Below are 19,034 nucleotides of genomic sequence, written 5' to 3' on the forward strand. Positions count from 1 at the left end.
GCTTTTTAATGCTTGCTGCATTTTAATGAATGGTGTGAGCCCTTCCAATTTGCATAGTAGCTGATATTTTCATATCCAGCTGGAGCTGACACCATATTATCCCCTTTCACAAGAGCTCCTGGATAGCAGTGACCCGGACACCACACCGTTGCCATTATTCAGTGGATGTCATAAGTGCTCAGAGCTTCTGAAAACCAGCCTGCATTAATTAGGGAGCTAAAAACACGTAGGCACTGGCTTGCTTATGAATTGTAGCCCTTTCGTCTCCCTGCCCTGACTACATACCTGTGCCTCCAGTGATTTCATTTCATTCTGGGCGATAGAGATTTGGAAGTGCTCTGATACAGAACTGCATCGCTGTCACTTAGCAACCTTTGCCGTGTTGCCCAAATGAAGTGGTTTATTGAGGAATTCATGTAAGTTCAGCATTTATTACCAAATCAAAGGCTTTTCCCTCTGTCACAATTAAAATATAATAATTAAAGTTTAAAATAAACCCATGAGGGCTGTTTCCATCACAAACTTCCCAGACCCACTGATAAAAATAGAAACTGGGAAAAACTGGTCTAAGTTACTGCTGCCATTTACTGAGACTGAGATTGCATTTACCTAATTTTTCAGATCTTGCCTGCTTGTTGTGAAAGGACATTGCTGAGCTGGAGGGCTTGATGGGACCAACTGCCTTGGAAGCTGCCTCTTGCCAGAGCCTCTGTCAAGTCTTAGCTATGCTTACAGTTTAGTAAAGTAAGAACAACTTTAGTGGGAGGTGTGATTGCTTCCTGAAATATTTATATCAGCGTAACTTCTAGATCAGATTAATTTCAGCATTGTGGTTCATTCCCATTTTTAATGCAAATAATAATAATAAAGTATTGTCAAGTATATATGAGAAAATTTAGAGCGGCGTGAGAGGCTTGTTCAGATTTAACAATACACAGCAATAATTTTTGCATGCGTGAGTACAAGTCCTGCTCAGCCCTTCTCGCAGATGCTCCCCATCCCTCATGGTTATCTCCCTCCTGAGCAGATCCAGGATGCACCAAGCAGATGACAAAGGTGTGTCAGGCTCTTTGAGTGATTTTTTTTCCACCCCACAAGACAGCACTGAAAAAAAGGAAATGAGAAGCAGCGTCCTTCATGGCTGAGATTCGCTCTGGAAGGCTGTTTCTTGCTTGCCGCTCTCCTCTTATGTTGCAACACAGGAAATTTGCTTCTGCAAACACCTGGTGTTGTTTCAAACAGCCAGATGGTCCTAACCTCAGTCTCCTGTAATTGATGGCCTACTTGTCTAACCCTGTAACCATCTCTCACTTTAGACACAGATGCTGCATCTCTCTAAATACCGTTCCACATTAAAACAACCTACCTTCCTGTTTCGCACATCAATCAATGCAGCGAGGCTTACACAAATCAGCAATGGCCTGTGTAAACTAGGAGACAGAGGGTGTAAGCAAGAGGAGATAAAATTATACAGGCTTAAATTACAAACTGGATGTGTGGCTGAAGGATTTAGACTCCCATTGCAAAATTAGCTGGGACATAACCAGCAAGCAAACAAACATTACACAGTGACCCCAGGAGCAGATCTCTAACTGCTTGGGCTTAGCCCACAAAAGCCAGGGTGCCCTGTTATCTCCTACTCTCTGCTACAATGACTAACACTAATTTGGTGTTTCTATGCACCACTCTAAGGCTCTGGCCATTTCCAGCAAATCCAGATAACCTTATAATTGAAATAAATATTTTCTGGCTTCTTCTGGTAAGGATCATAATGAAACATCCTGGAGGCCACCACAGTAATAGAAGCCATTAGCAGAGCAGCACCACTTTGATAGTTTGAAGACGATAAACCCTGACAAATTAGGGTCTGCTCTGAGCTTCCCATGTCCCCTCAGTCCTTGTCCCGAAAAGACTGATGGCTGACACGGTACCTGGGATCCTGACATTGGACTTGGTAATTGAAGCTGAAGTTACTATGTCTATCAAGGTCTCAGGGGCCAGCAAGGACAAAACTTGACTGTCATGCATTCAGAAGCTGAGCCACTGGTGGTAGTTCAAATACCTTTCTTGCGTAAACCCTGTTTCATATCAGAGCATCTCATGGGCATTAATGGCTCGATTAAGGGCTTAATAGAGAACTAGGACTCAAAACACGTTGAAAGATTCACCTCAGCCAACACAAGATGTCTGTGTTAGGGCACAGGCTGGATCCTGTTCCTGACTTGGGATCAGGTTTTTGCTTCCCAGTCAGTCCTTCCAGCTTGGGCAGATGGCTGTGATGCTGCAGTTTCTTTACTCTTGATACGTCACCACCCGTAGTCTCATCTGGATGTGGTTGTGTTCACACTCTCAAGTTCACTGATAGATACCAGGTATACCATTTTATAAGGTCTCATGGGACTTCAATTCACACAGTACATGGATCAGAAATGAAGTCCACAATACAAGGGTGTTCAGTTTTATATAATATCTGGATCCCTACAGGAAACTGAGTATAACAAGACTGGGTTTTCCTCTTTCCTTCCTCTCAATGCTTTGTACTTTCCCAATAAAGCTGCTTCGGTTTCTGATCCTCACAGTTTTTCCTTCCAAGTGTCATCTCTGCCAGCTTGGACTTGAGAGTTGAGACGGGTAACTGAAAGGTCATGTTTTTATCATGAACTGTTCAATTTCTGCTTTCCCAGTATGTTTATTTCGTCTCAAATATGGTTTTCTGTACATCCCCTTTCACACTTTATCTCTAAGAAGCTTTTCCTAGCAGAGCTTTTAGATTTTTCTGGCCTTTTTGCAGAACTGCAAGGACAATCTCAGCCTCCCTAACATGCTTTAATATTGCACAGGCTTGCCCTAGGCAGAGATGAAAGCAGTTCAGGACCAGATAGTGCCTCGTCTTGAGATTGGAATGAACTACAGAAGAACTGAAGCGCTTCCTCAAGCTCATAGGAACAGCCCATCTCACCCTAAATCCTCTTGAAGGGGGAGGTCTCAATAACCCATTTCCTGGCCAGCTGGGACACACGAGAGGAAAGGAGCTACTGCCTGGACACATCAGGTTGCTCAGAACCCAGTCCATCTGACCTTAAATGTTTCCAGGGATAAGGCTTCTACCACCTCTCTGGGTAACTTGTTCCAGTGTTTCACCAGCCTGAGGGTAAAAAATGTCTTCTTCTTATCCAGTCTAAATCTACCCTTCTTAAAACAATTACCCCTTGTCCTGTCGCAACAGACCCTGCTAAACGATGCGTCCCTATCTTTTTTACAAGCCCCCTTTAAGTACTGGAAGGTCACAATAAGATCTACCTGGAGTCTTCTTTTTCCAAGCTGAACAACCCAACTCTCTCAGCCTCTCTTCACAGGGGCAGTGTTCCAGGCATTTGATCATTTTTGTAGCCCTCTGGTCCCACTCCAACAGGTTCATGTTTTTCCTGTGCTGGGGGCTCCAAAACTGGACACAGCACTCCAGGTGGGGGCTCATCAGGGCACTGTAGAGGGTCAGAATCACCTTCCTCGACCTGCTGGCCATGCTTATTTTGATGCAGCTCAGGATACAGCTGGCTTTCTGGGCTGTGACTGCACATAGTCAACTCACGTCCAGCTTTTCATCCCTGTGATCCCCATATCTTTCTCCACAGGACTTCTCTCAACCCCTTCATCCCCCAGCTGTATTGATATCAGAGGCTACCCCAACTCATGTGCAGGACCTTGTACTTGTACTTTATGAACCTCATGAGGTTCATGAGCCCACTTAAGCTTGTCCAGGTCCCTCTGGATGGCATCTCATCAGGCAGGTCAACCACACCACTTTGTCACCTGCAAACTTGGTGAGTATGTGCTCAATCCCACTGTCTACGTCACTGAAGATTATATTAAGCAGTACTGGTCCTAGTAGAGACCCCTGAGGGACACCACTTGTCTAGTGACAAGCACAGCATGGACATGTCAGAATTCCAGCAAGGTGCAAGCCCATGCTTTGGCACTCAAACCCCAATCTTGCACACTGCTAGCATGGTCCCTGGCACGACCTCAGCTAGTCCAGCCCGTGATCCTCCAAGTCTTGGTTAGGCACAGTCTGAGGATCAGCAGAGGCCAGCAATTACCCAGATTTAGCAGGCAGACAGGCAGCTGGACACCCGCCAGCGTGCCAGTTGGGGAGGGGGGGCAAATAACACTGCCTGGGCAGCAATTTATCTGTACAGACGTAGCTACTGAGCTTGAAATATAAATAGTTGTATCTAGCAATGGGGAATGGAAACTGTCCTGGTCATTGGTTTTGATGTATTTATGGCTGCTTTTAACGTAAATCTAAGTTTTCGGTGCTAACGGTCCAAGCTTGCAGACAATCCTCTCCTTCCGCCATCGTATTTTTGGCAAAAATCAGAAACAAATACATCCCCATCTTCTACCTCTTTGCTTCCAGTATCCTAAAGGGATAAGAGGACTCAGGACCTGGATGGAAATCTGCAGCGCTCATTCACACCTCAGGTTGCAGTTGTCGCTGTGCTTATCTGAGCTGCTATCCAGATGCTAATGGAGCTGCTCCTGTGTCAGTAAGACCAGATACAAAGTTCCATTGTTTAATTTTTGGATATTTATTGGCTACACATCAAAGGGCCAACACGTATTGAGATATCAAGGTAAACGTCTTTTTTGCCCATGTTAACAGCAATGTTCTAAGATAAAGCTGTTATTTTAAAACGTGACCGATACTCACTTTGCAGTGGTCCTAAAAAAGAAGGATGTTTATACAATCGTGCTAAGAAACGTGAACTGTTCTACTCCATTTACATTTCTTTGTTCCAAACCGTATTCCCCTTGTTGAGATTCCAGCAGACAAGGAAAGCAGACACAGCGGTTACTCTCCAACGTGAAACTTAAAACCACAATCTCCCGCTCAGAAAACACAGAATGAGTCACAGGAAGGGGCCACTTGCTTGCAAAACTCATTAAAAGCAAGGCAAGGCAAAATGGATTTCCTGTATCAATAAATAGATTGTTGGCAGCAGGCAGAACACCTGACAGTGCTGGAGGCTAAAAACCAGTCCAAGAGTAGCCATTAGAAAAGCCAGATCAATTCTTCAGCTCGGAAACTCTATTACCCTAGTAGAGAGTTTTCTTGGCATTAGTTGGCTTAATCCAGCAAAGTGCTTAAGAATATGCATAAATTTCAGTGCAAGGAGGGGTGACTTCAGCACATGCTTAAACAGGCCGACAAATTCCCTTTGCATTTACATCCTAAAGCAAGCCTTATTAAAAGGGTCCATGGTGCTACAGAGGTGAACAAACCGCGGGTGAAAGCTTTGTTTCCCTAGTTCGTGAAAAAATAAAGACCTAGCCCTTACCTAAGCTTAAAATTTAGCTGTCATTGCAACTTTGCTTTGCTCTTAGCAGTACCCCACTTAGGTATAGATTTCCTTTTGGTCAATGTTATTCTCTCCTGTTTGGCAAATGAAGCCAAAATGGCCTTCTCACCTCTTCAGTGCACAGCAGACACAAGGGATTTCAGGCAAGAATGCTTAAGAAGCAAAAGGCAGAGCTCAGCGCCTGGCCCAGTACTACCTAGATTCAGCAGAGATGGAAACAAGCATCTGCTTTTTAGCCACTTGCTCTGGTTTTGTTCCTCTAGTCTCACTCATCCTAGAAGAAAACTCATTTAACCTTTATTTTTCTCTTCCATGTCCCAATGGCTGGAAAGGTCCTGACGAGAATCGTTTCCCCAAAGCATCCAGCAACTGTAGTTCCTCTGCGCTACAGCTGAGTTTTCTTTAGAGCCAGTATCTCGTCTCATCTCCAGCACGCTACAGAACAAAACAAGGAGCTGCATCTTACTGCAAGCAAAAGAGCTAGGACTCCCCGACATCGTGGCACCGCAAGTGTACTCCCTTCACCAGCGTACTTTGCTGGACTTTTAGGTAAATTAAAATAAAACCCAAACAACCCAAAAGAAACCCCACATCAAGAACAGCCTCCAGGCTTCACCTTTTTGAAGGTCACATTTTTTTGAAGGTCATATTTTTAGGCACTACCTCTTAGTACTGACAGTCTTCTGACTCTTGCAATGATTTATCCTGAGGTACTTGATGGCATCTGCAACACATTGAATTAAGACTATTTATTTATAAGGAATAATGTTAATGGTGTATTCTGGGAATATTCCCTACCTTCCCCACGGGATCAAAAACCCCCACAATTTTATGGTCTTCACGCCCTCAGACTTTTATACTTTTAGTGTTAATGGGATATTCTAAGAGCAATGAATATGTCCTTATAAAGTTTTGTTTACTGATGCAAAAGCATCATTTCTCTGACTTTTAACTAAAACAGCACCTTCATTTCAAAGCCTGCCTCCAGAGCTTCAGTGTAAATGTTTATTCAAGCCAGAGACGTACACAAAATGGAAGATTGAAGAAGCAGTGACTGCAGGCTGCCCAAATACGGCTGTTCTCGTATTTTTAACACAGAACTTGAGCTGCCGCAGAGCCTTATCAACCCCAAACATCTTTGTTCGCTTACTGACTAACACAACCCTGGCAGTATCACCACACTGCAGTTTGCTCAGCAAACATGGCAGAGGGAGCAAAAGGCAGCACTGTGTTCTCACAGACAGGAGGAAAGGGTATTCACTTCTCAGCAGTAGAATGGCCAATGTCAAAGAGGAGGAGAAAGAAAAAAAGAAAAAAGACAATTATCTGGTTTCATTGCCACGAATGACAACAGTCCCATTCAAAACAGATGGTTAATTTTTCCTTAGATCACATTAGGAGTTAGACAAAAGGAACACTCAATAAAAATTCTGTGGTGGGGCAAGATTTCCAACTGGTCCAATTTGCTCCATTTCCCATCTGGCTGCTTTTGGCTCTGAGATGCCGTTCTCATACCCTAAAACAGTCAGAGCACAGATCCTGGCCCTGTCTCCCTCAATGAACTCTCTCCATTTGAAAAGGCTCTGGGTCAAAGGCAGTAGTGAAACAGCAAACATCTTGCAAGTGCTGGAAGTTAAATACGAGACAGGCAATTGAAAATGGAGCTACAAAAGCCACGCTTTACAGAGTTTCAGCAGCTCAGCAAGAGCATTCTGCCACCATCAAATCATACAGAAAAACAGAAAAGTCAGGAAAAAATCATATTTGCCTTTATTACAATATATATTTCTACCCTTGTTGCATTCAGCAGATCAAAATGAGGTGTTAAAGTGATTTTCAGCATTGCAGTAGCACATACATATACAGAGTAAATACTGTATACAAATAAGTTTTGAAATAATAATAATCCATATCTACAAATAAAAAATACCCAGTACCCTCTTTCTCCTCCCTCCTCAAATCACAGCAGTAACATTTTTTCTTCAGTGTACCTAATGAAACAAGTCTGGTATTCTTTCCCTCACATGACACAGCTGGAGCGGTATGGTCATCAGCCTCAAGAAAATAAACATCAGTCACTTCTCACTGCTGCATGTTCTAGTTTATGTGTATTGTATACATAGAATAAACTGTGATTTAATGTGTCTGAATATTTATGTTAGCCAAATATTCTCTCTGTAACAGAAACCAGCATTACACCACAAGCAAGTTCAATTTTTCTTTCACAGAAAGAGTAGAAATTCGTTAAACCATCCCTTTTTCATCCACATCAATTAACGAAGTTTAAATATGATGCATAAAATTCCTCTACTGCCAGATCAAAACGTCTTACACTCTCAGAAAAAGTACAGTGATGTTTCTAGAAGGTCAAAACTTTTATTTTCACAAGCATCTTTTCTGTGAGCAAACTTGATAAATATTAGTTATATAAACACACATTCGTTTCACTATTTAGCTACACCTCACCTTGCAGAGACAAAAGGGCATCCAGTCTGTCAGAAATACACGGTTGACTTCAGACTCACAGAAATGTTGGTCAGAAGGGACCCCTGGAGGACATCTAGCCCAACTCCACGCTTGAAGCAGATGATTGCCAACACTAGATCAGCCACAACTCGAGTTAACAGCCTTGAAAAACTCAGGGATACCTGCATCAGTGCCTCACTATACCTAGACATCTGACAGAATTAAGATGACCACTCATTCCCACTGTCATCTGGTTTGAAATACTAATGGCAACAAACAACCCTGGATTAGCTATTCACCAAGGTATAAATAAATACATAACTGGCTTTAATTATAGAGAGCTTTCAGGGATCATCTTTTCTAGTGGAAGCAACTGCACGTGGTACCATAGGAAAATAGATCTTAACTGCTTGGAAGGATAAAAAACACAAAACTGACAGCCTCTTACTGAAGAGAAGCGTTGGTTTGATTTTGTATAACAAATGGACTGAAATAGGCCTTTACCAAAGCTGAATCAAAACAGGATGCGGTTAGTATATTCATCCATTAATCCAATCGTTATTGACAAGCATTAAGAGATACTTAAGAGAAAGTGTGGCTATATTTAGAGACACAACCATCTCAGTTTGGCAACTTGCAATCCCCACTGATTGTCTTTCAGAAAATCTATACTGTATTTCTTCCATCTATAAGTAAAAATATATTTTCATTTAAACTTTCAAGAGAGCATCATCACTCTGGGTTGATAAAAACGCATTTCTTCTTTGTGTTTGTCTAATCCTCCAAAGTAGGCGTGCACTTTGCCCAAAGCAGCAGCGTTCATGTGGAAAGGAAGATGTAGGGAAGGCTCACCACTGCACACTGCAGCTGTATAAAGGATGGTACTTATACTCACTACTCCTGAAGGCACAGGGAAATCACAAATTGGCCCCCTGACATCTCAGACTAAGTCTGCAGCACTGCAAGTTAGAAACCCCCTATTACAGATACCATCCTGCATATACTGCTATCACCCTTGACATGCAAAACCAGAATTTGTTGGAACATAATAAATGTGCGACAGAGCAGCTGTTCCTGAACTTTTGGGTGATAACAGACCACAGTCACAGATTAAAATTTCTCCTGGACAGTTCTGCTGTCCTATTATTTAACTCTTAACTGAAAACACTACAAAGCAGCTCCAAAATATGTACCATAGTCTCACAAAGCACAAGCTGGCAGAGACCACAGCTTGTGAATCACTGTTTTAGCCATACTGAAATCCAATATACACTGAATCCCATGATGCCACTTTCTGCGTTTCAGAGAACAATTAGACTTTTAACTATATTTTAAAAGGGTAAAAAAAAAAAAAGTTTCTTTCCTAGCTACAAGAATATTTGTGGATCATTTGGCATATGGTCACTTGATGCGTACATTTTAAGTGAAGTACTGCATTATGTAAAGGCAGATCGTTTGGAAAACATTACCAACTGATCTGCAGTATTGCTTTTAGCACACACAGTTAGGTCTTAAGGCAGTCAAAAGCAGCTAACAAAACCAGTATCTACAGCTTGTGTCTGGACAAACAAGGTAAAAAAAGATGAAAGGGGAGATTTCATTATCTTGGAGGAGAGTAAATTGCACTAAAAGCATCTATTCTTTGATATAAAACAAAAAAAATTCCATACACTAAAAACCTGAGATGCATCATTCACCAGCATCAAAGTTCACATTTTAGCCGAAATAACATTTCAAATAAAGCTATTAAATTTTTACAAAATCCTCAGTGTTCTTGGCTCAGTAACAATCTTGAAGCTCAGCACGTTCCGTGGATAAGACGTCTTTACTGAAAACCACTAACTTCAATAAGATGGGCACTACACATAGAGGCCTGTATCTTCCACTTGCACAATTACCTTAATCCAAATAGCTATGCGTGACACACAGTACTTCTCAAATTGAGAAATACTGCCAGAATCTGGCCATCTTATTTAATTTACTCTGTATTCAGATTACACATCATTTATTTCCTCAGAAAAAGTGTTACCATATCAAAACAACAGGCTGGAATAAATCAACACAACTCAATTGGCTTTGACAGCTACTCTGATTTACAACAGCTGAGGATCTAGTAATGAACTCTTAAACAAACCGCTGTTGGTCAAGCAAGGAAAAGAGAAAGAATGATTTACTCCTTCAGAGTAAGGAATTTTGACACATGGATTGCAACCCCCGTCCATGTCACCAAACGATGTCAGGACTACATCTCCCTTACTTGCAGGGGGTTCTGATGAGATCAAAGACCATTTCAGTGACGCAGAAAAGATACAGTACAACTTTACAACCTCACGGCATATTAACTGCAACTCCAGCATCACTTCACCTTTATTTGGCCTTAAGTAATGGAACTGTATGGCACAATTAGAGGAGCTGGGTGAAGAGTTAGAAATGCAACTCCTCTTCCTAGTAGGACTCCTTGTCATCTGGAAATGTGACTAAGTATGAAAAAGCATTTCTAGATTTGCTCAGAGCAAAAAGAATACCATGCTCACAATATCACAGATTCCAGCAGAGCTGTGAACAGCAGATGCCAAGTGCTGTCCTTTCAATACAAGCTAACTCATTCTTTGAGCTGAGGCCAACCGTTTGGAGATGCAGTTAAGATGAGGCTGTATGCACATCCTGAGTTTCGAAAGGTGGTGGAGGTTCTCTCCAGTAGGTGAACTGACTGTAGGTATCAGAACAAGGGAAGTCTGAAGAATGGCTTCTTTTCAGCAAAGGGAAAATGTGATCTACCACTTCACATAGTCGGACATAGCTGGAAAATACACAAATAAAAAGAATGCTAAATTATTTCTGATCATCTTATTTTGAATTTTGTAAAGTCCCCAACCACTAAGGCATGGGTACTTTCACACAGGGAAGCTATCCTCCTCAAATGAATAATACTAAACACAAAGTTGGTGCCTATCTGAACTGTGAATCCTCTCTGGAAGATAAGAAATCCATTCATTCTACGCAATGATACTTACCTACTAAGAAACAGAAGTCATCTTCTGCCTAGGTCATCTGCTAAAATACTCAGGCCCCCTATTCTGCTTCTCCATTTCTGTCCAGCTTGGCTCAAGCAGCTCCCTGCTCACTTGATAATTCGTATTTCATACACATACGACTCTCCTTCAGTTAAGGACATCTTTAACATTACTACAGGTCATGTCCACTCAGCATTAGCTGCTACAGTGCCTAAGCATTTTGCCAGAAGCCCTCAGCCCTGTCTTCAGATTTTGTTTTCTGGTTCTTGAAACGAGCTTGAGGAAAAGGAAATTTTGAAAAGGCCATAAAAACGCAAATGGCTTCAAGAAACCAGCTAATGTCATTTTTATGATGACTAAATAGTACACTGATAAATCCTTTTCATCTCCTTCAACCACGTAATATATCAAACTAAATGCATTCTTTTTTCAGTTTAACTGAAGGAAAGTGGAAATTTTGTACTTCATTCAAATTTTTTTATGTTTTGTTTAGGAATCAAATCCATCTTTGGGCAACTTGAACAGGAAATTAATTTAGTCTACAAGGTGTTAGGGATAAGAGATTACTTACGATGAGATGTTTGTCTTTGCATGCTCTTGTATAAGTTCTCCTTTGGGGTTAACTGTAAATATTCTGTTTAAAGAAACTCCCACCTGTTTGTAGGAATAAACATCCTAAAGAGAAGAGAGAAAAAAAAAAATCAAGCAATAAGTGCACAATATTGTTTATTCTTGCTGAAATATATTACCCAGAACAATAGACTTGCACAGTACTGGTACTACATTTACCTAGTTATTGCACACCTGAAATACTCTAGGATGCTACAATCAAGGTCAGTCTAACAAAATGCCAATTAAACAGAATTTTAAGATAGGTAAGTCGTTTGCCACTGAAGTTTAAACTATTGATCAAAGCAATTTTAGGTTTTCTTCACTGGCTTCCCTTGACACAGAAATAATATTTAATAAAAAGCTAAAGATATATAGTATAAAAGCATTTGCACTTTCATTTTTCTTTCTGGGAGTATTTAATTTCCTGACTGTATTGTACTGAGTATCTTGCAACAGTGTACAGAGGTTAACACAGAACTGACACGTAAAATACTGATCAGTTAGTAAGGACAAGGTCACAAAAGGAAGTCATAACAACTGTGTCTACATTAAAACCCCTGGAGACATCTCTTAGTTCCTGAGTTCAGATTTGTGCCATACCCATAGATTGACTCCATATCAGAGCAAGGGGGAAAGAAGGAAAGCAGGGAAAGAAGAGAAAGCAGGGAATATATGCCAAAATAGCAGCAGTGAGTCCCAGCAGATAATGAAGATGCAACTCTGGGAAGTACAATTAGAAATTCTACGTTTTGGTGTAAATTTTGAGGTTGTCCTATGCAGGGATAGGAGTTAAACTCGAAGATCCTTGTGGGTCCCTTCCAACTCTGGCCATTCTGTGATTCTTTGAAGTAAGAGTTGAGAATGTCTTCTAAGAAATTTAAATTGTTATGGAAAGCAATGTGTACGTTTTGATCTGTTCTGAAGAAAAGCTTGGCAAAAGCAAAGATTAAAATAACTCCCAGAAGATCAGAGCAAAAACATTTTACTTGTATAAATCATTGGATATGGTTTTAAAAAGCTGAAGTGGTGAAAAAAAGGAATGTTGATGGAGATATAAAGATTATTTTTATCTCTATATTGTAAGGATTGTTCCAAACACAAAATAATTAAGTAACTCAACAAAAGTGAACAGCAGTCGCTTGAAGAATTCAGTATCCTGACAGTGCCTGCACTGTCTACACCTGTAACATCAATGACTACTGAAATTTAACTGAGTTTGTTGAGGGGAAAGAGATTAAAGCAATAAAAAAAAAAAAAAAAAAAAGCAGCAGTGTAGGAAATTGAGAAAGCAATCATTCTGATCTTCACAAGGCCTGTGAAACATCTCACTCTTGAAGACTGCACTCCAACAGTAAAGGAGTGAGTTACCAGTAATTCCTTTAGAAATATTAACTTACTGCATTCAAAAAAAGGCACTAGAGGTGAATATCACTCACAATACAAAACCACAAAAGTGTTTAAAAAGTTAATTCAGATCCATATGTGAAAATGCACCTTGATAACAGAAATTAAACTGTGTATGCTACAGCAACTTCATACAGCAATCGGAGAACCTCCTGTCCTCTCTGACATAACGCTTTTAAAAATTTAATTTACTAAAAGATGAAGCTGAAAAAGTTGCTGCTCACAAATGTCAGCAACCCTAACAAAAATAGGAGACAAATGTAGAAACAAAGTCCCACCAGAAAGGCATGCCAAATGCTCTCAAACATAGCTACAACACTCACGGCATCAGTGTCAAAATATCTTGTCAGGCAGCCCTGTCCAACATTTAAGCATCTGAACTGCCCAGTCTCAGAATGTTCATATTCACACTGGCAATGTCCAGTGTCCATATTTATCCTGATACTTTCCCCAAGCTACCATGTTTTGCTAATGATGGTATCTCAGCTCTTAGAGGGCTGGAATCCATGGTCCTCAGATGCTTCAGGGAGAAGCCTTTAGCTCTCCTGGAGTCAGTAGAGAAAGACAGTCAAGCTGCACCTGAATTGCTTACTCTCCAGATGTGCCCTGTTTCTCTTCACCAACTAACAAAGCAGGTAACCAACTGAAGTGCTGTCTTGCTAATTATACTAGGAAATATGAAGGGTCAAGGAGAATTCTCTTAAGACTAAATGGTATGGCCAGGATACAGGCACAGAATTAAGAGGGTTTAGCTTCCAAAACAGGAACACCCAAGCTGCATTTCAGCGGTCCTTACCCATAAACCCCACACTGGCACTATTAGGTTTTAGGTTACACTTTGCTATACTACACATCAGCTTCTACAGCAAATATTACCTGACAGTATACAGCTGGAGGAAGTACCAAACACTGGGGTTCCTGAGGGCACCAAGGGGACCATCTCCTTAATTTAGTAGCTTCCCATTTACACTGTAAACCTCTAAAGAAGTAGGTCTTAAGCCCTTCATAGCGCAGGATACTTTGAAAGATTTCAAAAGCAACTACAATGATATCTACACTAGTAAAATAAATAGTGCAAGTGCCCTTTCTCATACTTTCTCATCCCCTCCAAACACACACCCCAATGTAGGTATATCAAATGCCAGCTGGGAAGAGTCCATGTCCCAGGCTAACACAACAATTATATCCAGAAATTGCCCGGAAGACTGCTAGCTGCCTGTGCCAAAACAGTCTCTTGGTTCCTCCTAATAATTTAAAAGAAGGGATAATCACATGGCAGGGTCCCTGTTTCTGCCCTAGACCCCGAGACTGCTTCCTTTTGTGGATGCATAAAAGTATTCTTTCGGCTAGGACTGACACTGTTTCAGTGTGGAACAAAAAGAGATCAGTATTTTCACACAAGCTTAAGGATTTTTAACATAGTTAGGATTTCAGACAGTATTTACTGTGATGCTAACTTGTGCAGATATAAAGTAGTTACTTTGCTGCTCTTCCATCTCCATTTGTATTGTACACTGTGAGACCTTTGAGAAAGAAGCTTTACATTTTCCTTTGTATAGGACCAAATAAAATATTCTTAGCTCCCATCTAAGGCACCCTGGTTCTGATGCCACAGCACCATGACATAAGAGCAATGTTTCTGTTCTCTGCAACAAAAATAAATTCAGCTATTACTTACAGCAGGCCTGTTTCCAAAAGCAGCATAAAAGGGTTCTGTGTTGGGATAAAACAAATTTTTGATGTCTGTCAAACACTGAACTTTAAATTTTTCTGGCTTCTTTTCTATCACCTCCCTGAAATGATAAAAAACAGAGGCTGAGTAAGTACACGTGAAATACAGCACAAGTCATTTTATTTTCTTTATTCAACATTTTTCACTGAGACAGATACTCCTGCAGAGCCTCCACCCTTCTCCAATAAATCTTCATTTGGAAATCGTAGCACCCACGAAGATAAAAGAGCATTCCCAAGCTTACATAACGGGCACAGTAAAGAAATCCTCTGAAACAAGGGAACTTCAACTGAAACCTACGTTGTTAAGATGGTTACTGAGCAAGGATGGTTGATTACGGAGAGTAGCTGCTAAATAAAGACTTAAGAAACATAAATTGTCATCAAGTAAACTGCTTCCTGAGAACTACAAAATGATTCATAAATTATATCAGCCTTCACTGAGTATAGCGTTGTTTTTTTTTAAAAAAAGGATTGCAATTAGCATATGTGCTAGAAGCACTTCAGTCTGTTAAGATACTTGTATGGTCCGTGTCCTTCATCACTGCTAATTAGTAGAAGTTAAGGAATAAAGGAATCTTCTATTTATCTTCAGTTGCTTCTTATTGAACACAGAATTCATTAATGAACAGAGAAGCTCTCTCATCTCCAGGCAAAAGGCCTTTCACAACAGCTTCTCTTGGCAAAGAGACTGAACAGGTGGCAGAGTCTGGAGTTCCCATAACATAGGAAGATGCCAGCATGACACAAAAGCACTTAAGAAGCTCAGAATTCTACATCCTAGCACAAACACATATGTTGAGGAAGATGTGACTAGTACAGAAACTTCATAGGAGTAATACAGCCCCTTGGAACAGTAGCTCCATGTATATATCATAGTTCGAGAATGTGTAAAAGAGGGACAAACCCATCTTCCCCCAGTCTCACATATGCCTGATCTCAAAGCCCTTAAAATCATAATAATTAAATCTATGGATAACAACGAAGTCATTTGTTGCCCACGCATCAGTTATGATAGTGTGCACTGAAAGGTGGGCATTCTTTAGCCTAAACAAGATAAGAGAAGGAGTATCACTTTAAATATATTTCTAGACATGAAAAGCATAAAATAACAGTGACTACTCTTTCACTGCATTTATTACTTAATCAGTCTAAGAACTACACTGTAACACCTCCACAGTCTCTTATATTTAGAACATGGGTGGCAAGACAGCTTGCAGCACATCACTCAATCAGCAGAACATCTGAACAACCTTCCATTAAAAATTCTAATGAAATATATCCTGTCACAGCAGCTTTTAACAGCTTAAAATATTTTCAGTAATCACTTGACACGCTTCACTGAATTAGGAAGAAGGTACAATATTCATGATCTGTGCTATTATTATTCACTTATTACAGTTTAACATCTAGAAAGAACATGGTCCACAAACACCAAAACACAGTCAGGAGTATAAAAAGTTCATTTTGTTTTCACATAGATTTCTCCAAAACTCATCAAGCAATATTCTTCACCAAAGGAGTATTTATGCTAGTTGGAACACTTTGCAAATCTAGACAAGAGCGACTGTTAATAATACATGAACATTGTTCTGATTGCTAAATATTAACACATCATGTTAAACACATGAAATCAACAGGCAGTACGTATGGATAAGCAGTGAACAGAGATGTGTATTGAGACACAGCTAAGAGATAAACTACACAACCTATCTATTAAATTATATTTAATTTGAATCTATTTATCTATTAAATTCTGGTCTAACAAAATTTCTTCCTAATTAAATTTTGCACCAATGTGTAAAAAAAAAACCCAACGATTATGAATGATTTTCAAGCATTCCCACAAAAAAAAAAAAAAGCGGATAATTCAGCCTCCACCAGCCTCTGGGTTTCTTTCTACATAGAAGTGAAATTGTAGTACCTGTGAAATGCTGAGAATAAGCTGCTTGGACTCAGCAACACTGGCCCTTGAGGCAGCACAGTCCCTCGCTCATTCACCCAATGCAAGTATCCTCTGGTCATGCCTGCCATTCCAATAGCACGTGCTGAACAATACAAAAATTTATATCCATTCCTGTGAACGTAAATAAAAGAAGAAATTACTGTGAAAATAAAACAAGTACTTCGACATTAATAATTTTGTGGGTTTACTTTTATATGAATCAAATCACGACTGTTAAGCAGACTTATACTTAACTTCAACTTATTTAAAAGAAATAAAAACATTTATGCCAAAACCTTGGATAACTAAAATCTGTCTAGCTCCACTGCAGTTACTGATTTACACCTAAAGAGGGCTCATTAATCTCTCTTCTTCCCATGGCTTATGGCTTCTTATGGTTTTCTACCCACCCCTGCACAGTGGAACCATACTCCTTAGAATTAACTGAAATGACATCTGCCAAGATGAAAACACTCAATATAAAGCCGACATTAACAGTGCTGTACTCCTGCCTCTTGAGGTTCTGCAAAATAAGATTGGTCTATGTGCAGCAATGAAACATTCCTTCAAAGTCTGAGCAAATCTGACCTTCCAAATACAGTGTGAGAAGTAATCTTTGACTTGACACTGAAATAAAAGTTTTGGCAGATGGTACAAACACTTTACCCTTGGTTCTCTTCATGACAGAACAGAGTTGAATTACATTAACTCAACTCAACAGTGGTTTGGTTTGCAAGTCCTACAAAAAAATTGTTCATAAAATAAAGAAATACTGTATTCAGATTTAATGACCATGCACGCACTAACTATTGAATACTTATATAGTGTTCAGCTGTAATATCTAGCTACTACATAATTAACTCCATAATCTGAAAAACATTACTCAAACCTCTTTTTTTCCTCTTATGCTTATGATCACCTAAATACTAACAATTGACAATGCTGGCAGGCATAGAAATAAGAGCTGCAATTAAAAAATTAATTAACATTTCTACTAAATCTGATGCAGAAGTCATACACAAAACTAAATACTGCTCAGCATGCAAACTCCCAGACTGTCCTGTGTTTTCAGTGATCAGGTGCATCTATACACAATAAAGCACAGACAACTGTCTCTGGCATAATTTAGTTTCTATCATTCATTATTTATAATACATCATCTGTGTAAAACAAAAACCAATAAACGAACCTTAGCACAACCCTAGTTAAACTGATTTGTTCAGTGTACTAAGAGGACAGTTGTGATGTGCACCAGAGTTTCTTCAAACATTTACGGTTACTTGAATATATAAGAACAGATGTACTTAACGTAATAAAAGAAAATCAATTTCTATTTCTGCATAAAGCAGAAATATCAAGCTGAACAGAAAGCAATCAGCAATCCTCCTTGTTAACGTTAAAATCTGAATGCATAACATGAGAATGTATCAGATACTCCATATGATTCCATTCAGACATCAACTAATTTTTCTCCTCATTTCCTTTTTCCTCTCAATTGCTAATCACAAAACTCACTACACTCTCAGCCTTTGAACATCCTGTGTACACAGTGGCTTGACTACATTGCAAAAGGTATCCAGGGAAACAGCAGCACACCTGTGCTCTTACACTAGCCTTGCTCATCTAGAAGCACTTCTACTCATCACCCCATGTGAGCCAGCATAGACTGACTGCTTTTTCTCCTGTGCATATTCATCAGAGCAAATATCCCAAGTTTCTTGGAATATATTGTTCTAGGTCATACCAGGGCACTCTCCCTGTTAATGACATTAACTGACCTAAAACAGAGCTGGTCTAGGGTTGCCCAATATTTCAGCAGCCAATGGAAAGAAACAGTTTTTTCAAAACATCATTAGACCTCAGGTATAGTAAGCTACTTTTTGAAGATGCCTCTCTTTCTCCATGGATTACACAGAGTGTACAAGCCACAAGTAAACATGATGAATCCAGGTCCTTCCACTCATGGTTGCACAGAAGGTATTTATTACTGTGGATCAACAGGCACCAGTGCAGATCAACTACTGAGCTACAATACAGCAGCTTATACGGGTGCTGTCAGGTAAAAGCCAACTCCTCATGATCTTCAAAGTGTACATCTTACTTTCAACACCTTTAAGCTGTACTTGAAGCAATGTTTACTTATTACCTACTCAAAATTAACCAATGACACAAAAATATTTTAAGACTGAACATTCCTAACTTTGCCATTTAATAGTGGAATTTAAACCAAAAATTTTTATATATGAAGAACAAAATAAATTGTATAATAATCAGTAGTAAAGATCATCATCATCTCTGAAGCTCATAATTATTTACACAAGTAAGACAAGAATATTAGCAGTGAGTATCCAAAATGGATCCATTTCTACTCAAGATAAGATATCACAGTGCTTTAAGGGTGAGATTCATCTTGCTTGACTAGAAGCCTAATGCTCAGACAACTCAAGTCTAAGCTGTTTCAATAAAGTCCCTTTCTACTCACTGGAAAGAGAGGAAACTCCC

The 19,034-nt window shown here is 39.8% G+C and overlaps 2 protein-coding genes across 6 annotated transcripts in view; both read right to left on the minus strand.

Moving 5' to 3' along the window:
* The window catches only part of GREB1 (growth regulating estrogen receptor binding 1), a 273,114-nt gene that overhangs the window by 111,259 nt on the left and 142,821 nt on the right, over window positions 1-19,034 (minus strand). The window lies entirely within an intron of this gene.
* The window catches only part of LPIN1 (lipin 1), an 84,712-nt gene continuing 72,785 nt past the window's right edge, over window positions 7,108-19,034 (minus strand). For all 5 annotated transcript variants that reach the window (XM_069850483.1, XM_069850484.1, XM_069850487.1 and 2 more), the window contains 4 exons: window positions 16,512-16,664; window positions 14,535-14,649; window positions 11,412-11,515; window positions 7,108-10,626 (listed from right to left, as the gene is read on the minus strand). In XM_069850483.1, the coding sequence (XP_069706584.1) occupies window positions 10,467-10,626; window positions 11,412-11,515; window positions 14,535-14,649; window positions 16,512-16,664 (532 nt within the window). In that variant the 3' untranslated portion in view covers window positions 7,108-10,466. The remainder of the gene's footprint in view (window positions 10,627-11,411; window positions 11,516-14,534; window positions 14,650-16,511; window positions 16,665-19,034) is intronic.

This window comes from Phaenicophaeus curvirostris, chromosome 2, assembly GCF_032191515.1.
Source record: "Phaenicophaeus curvirostris isolate KB17595 chromosome 2, BPBGC_Pcur_1.0, whole genome shotgun sequence".
NCBI classification, from domain to species: Eukaryota; Metazoa; Chordata; class Aves; order Cuculiformes; family Cuculidae; genus Phaenicophaeus; species Phaenicophaeus curvirostris.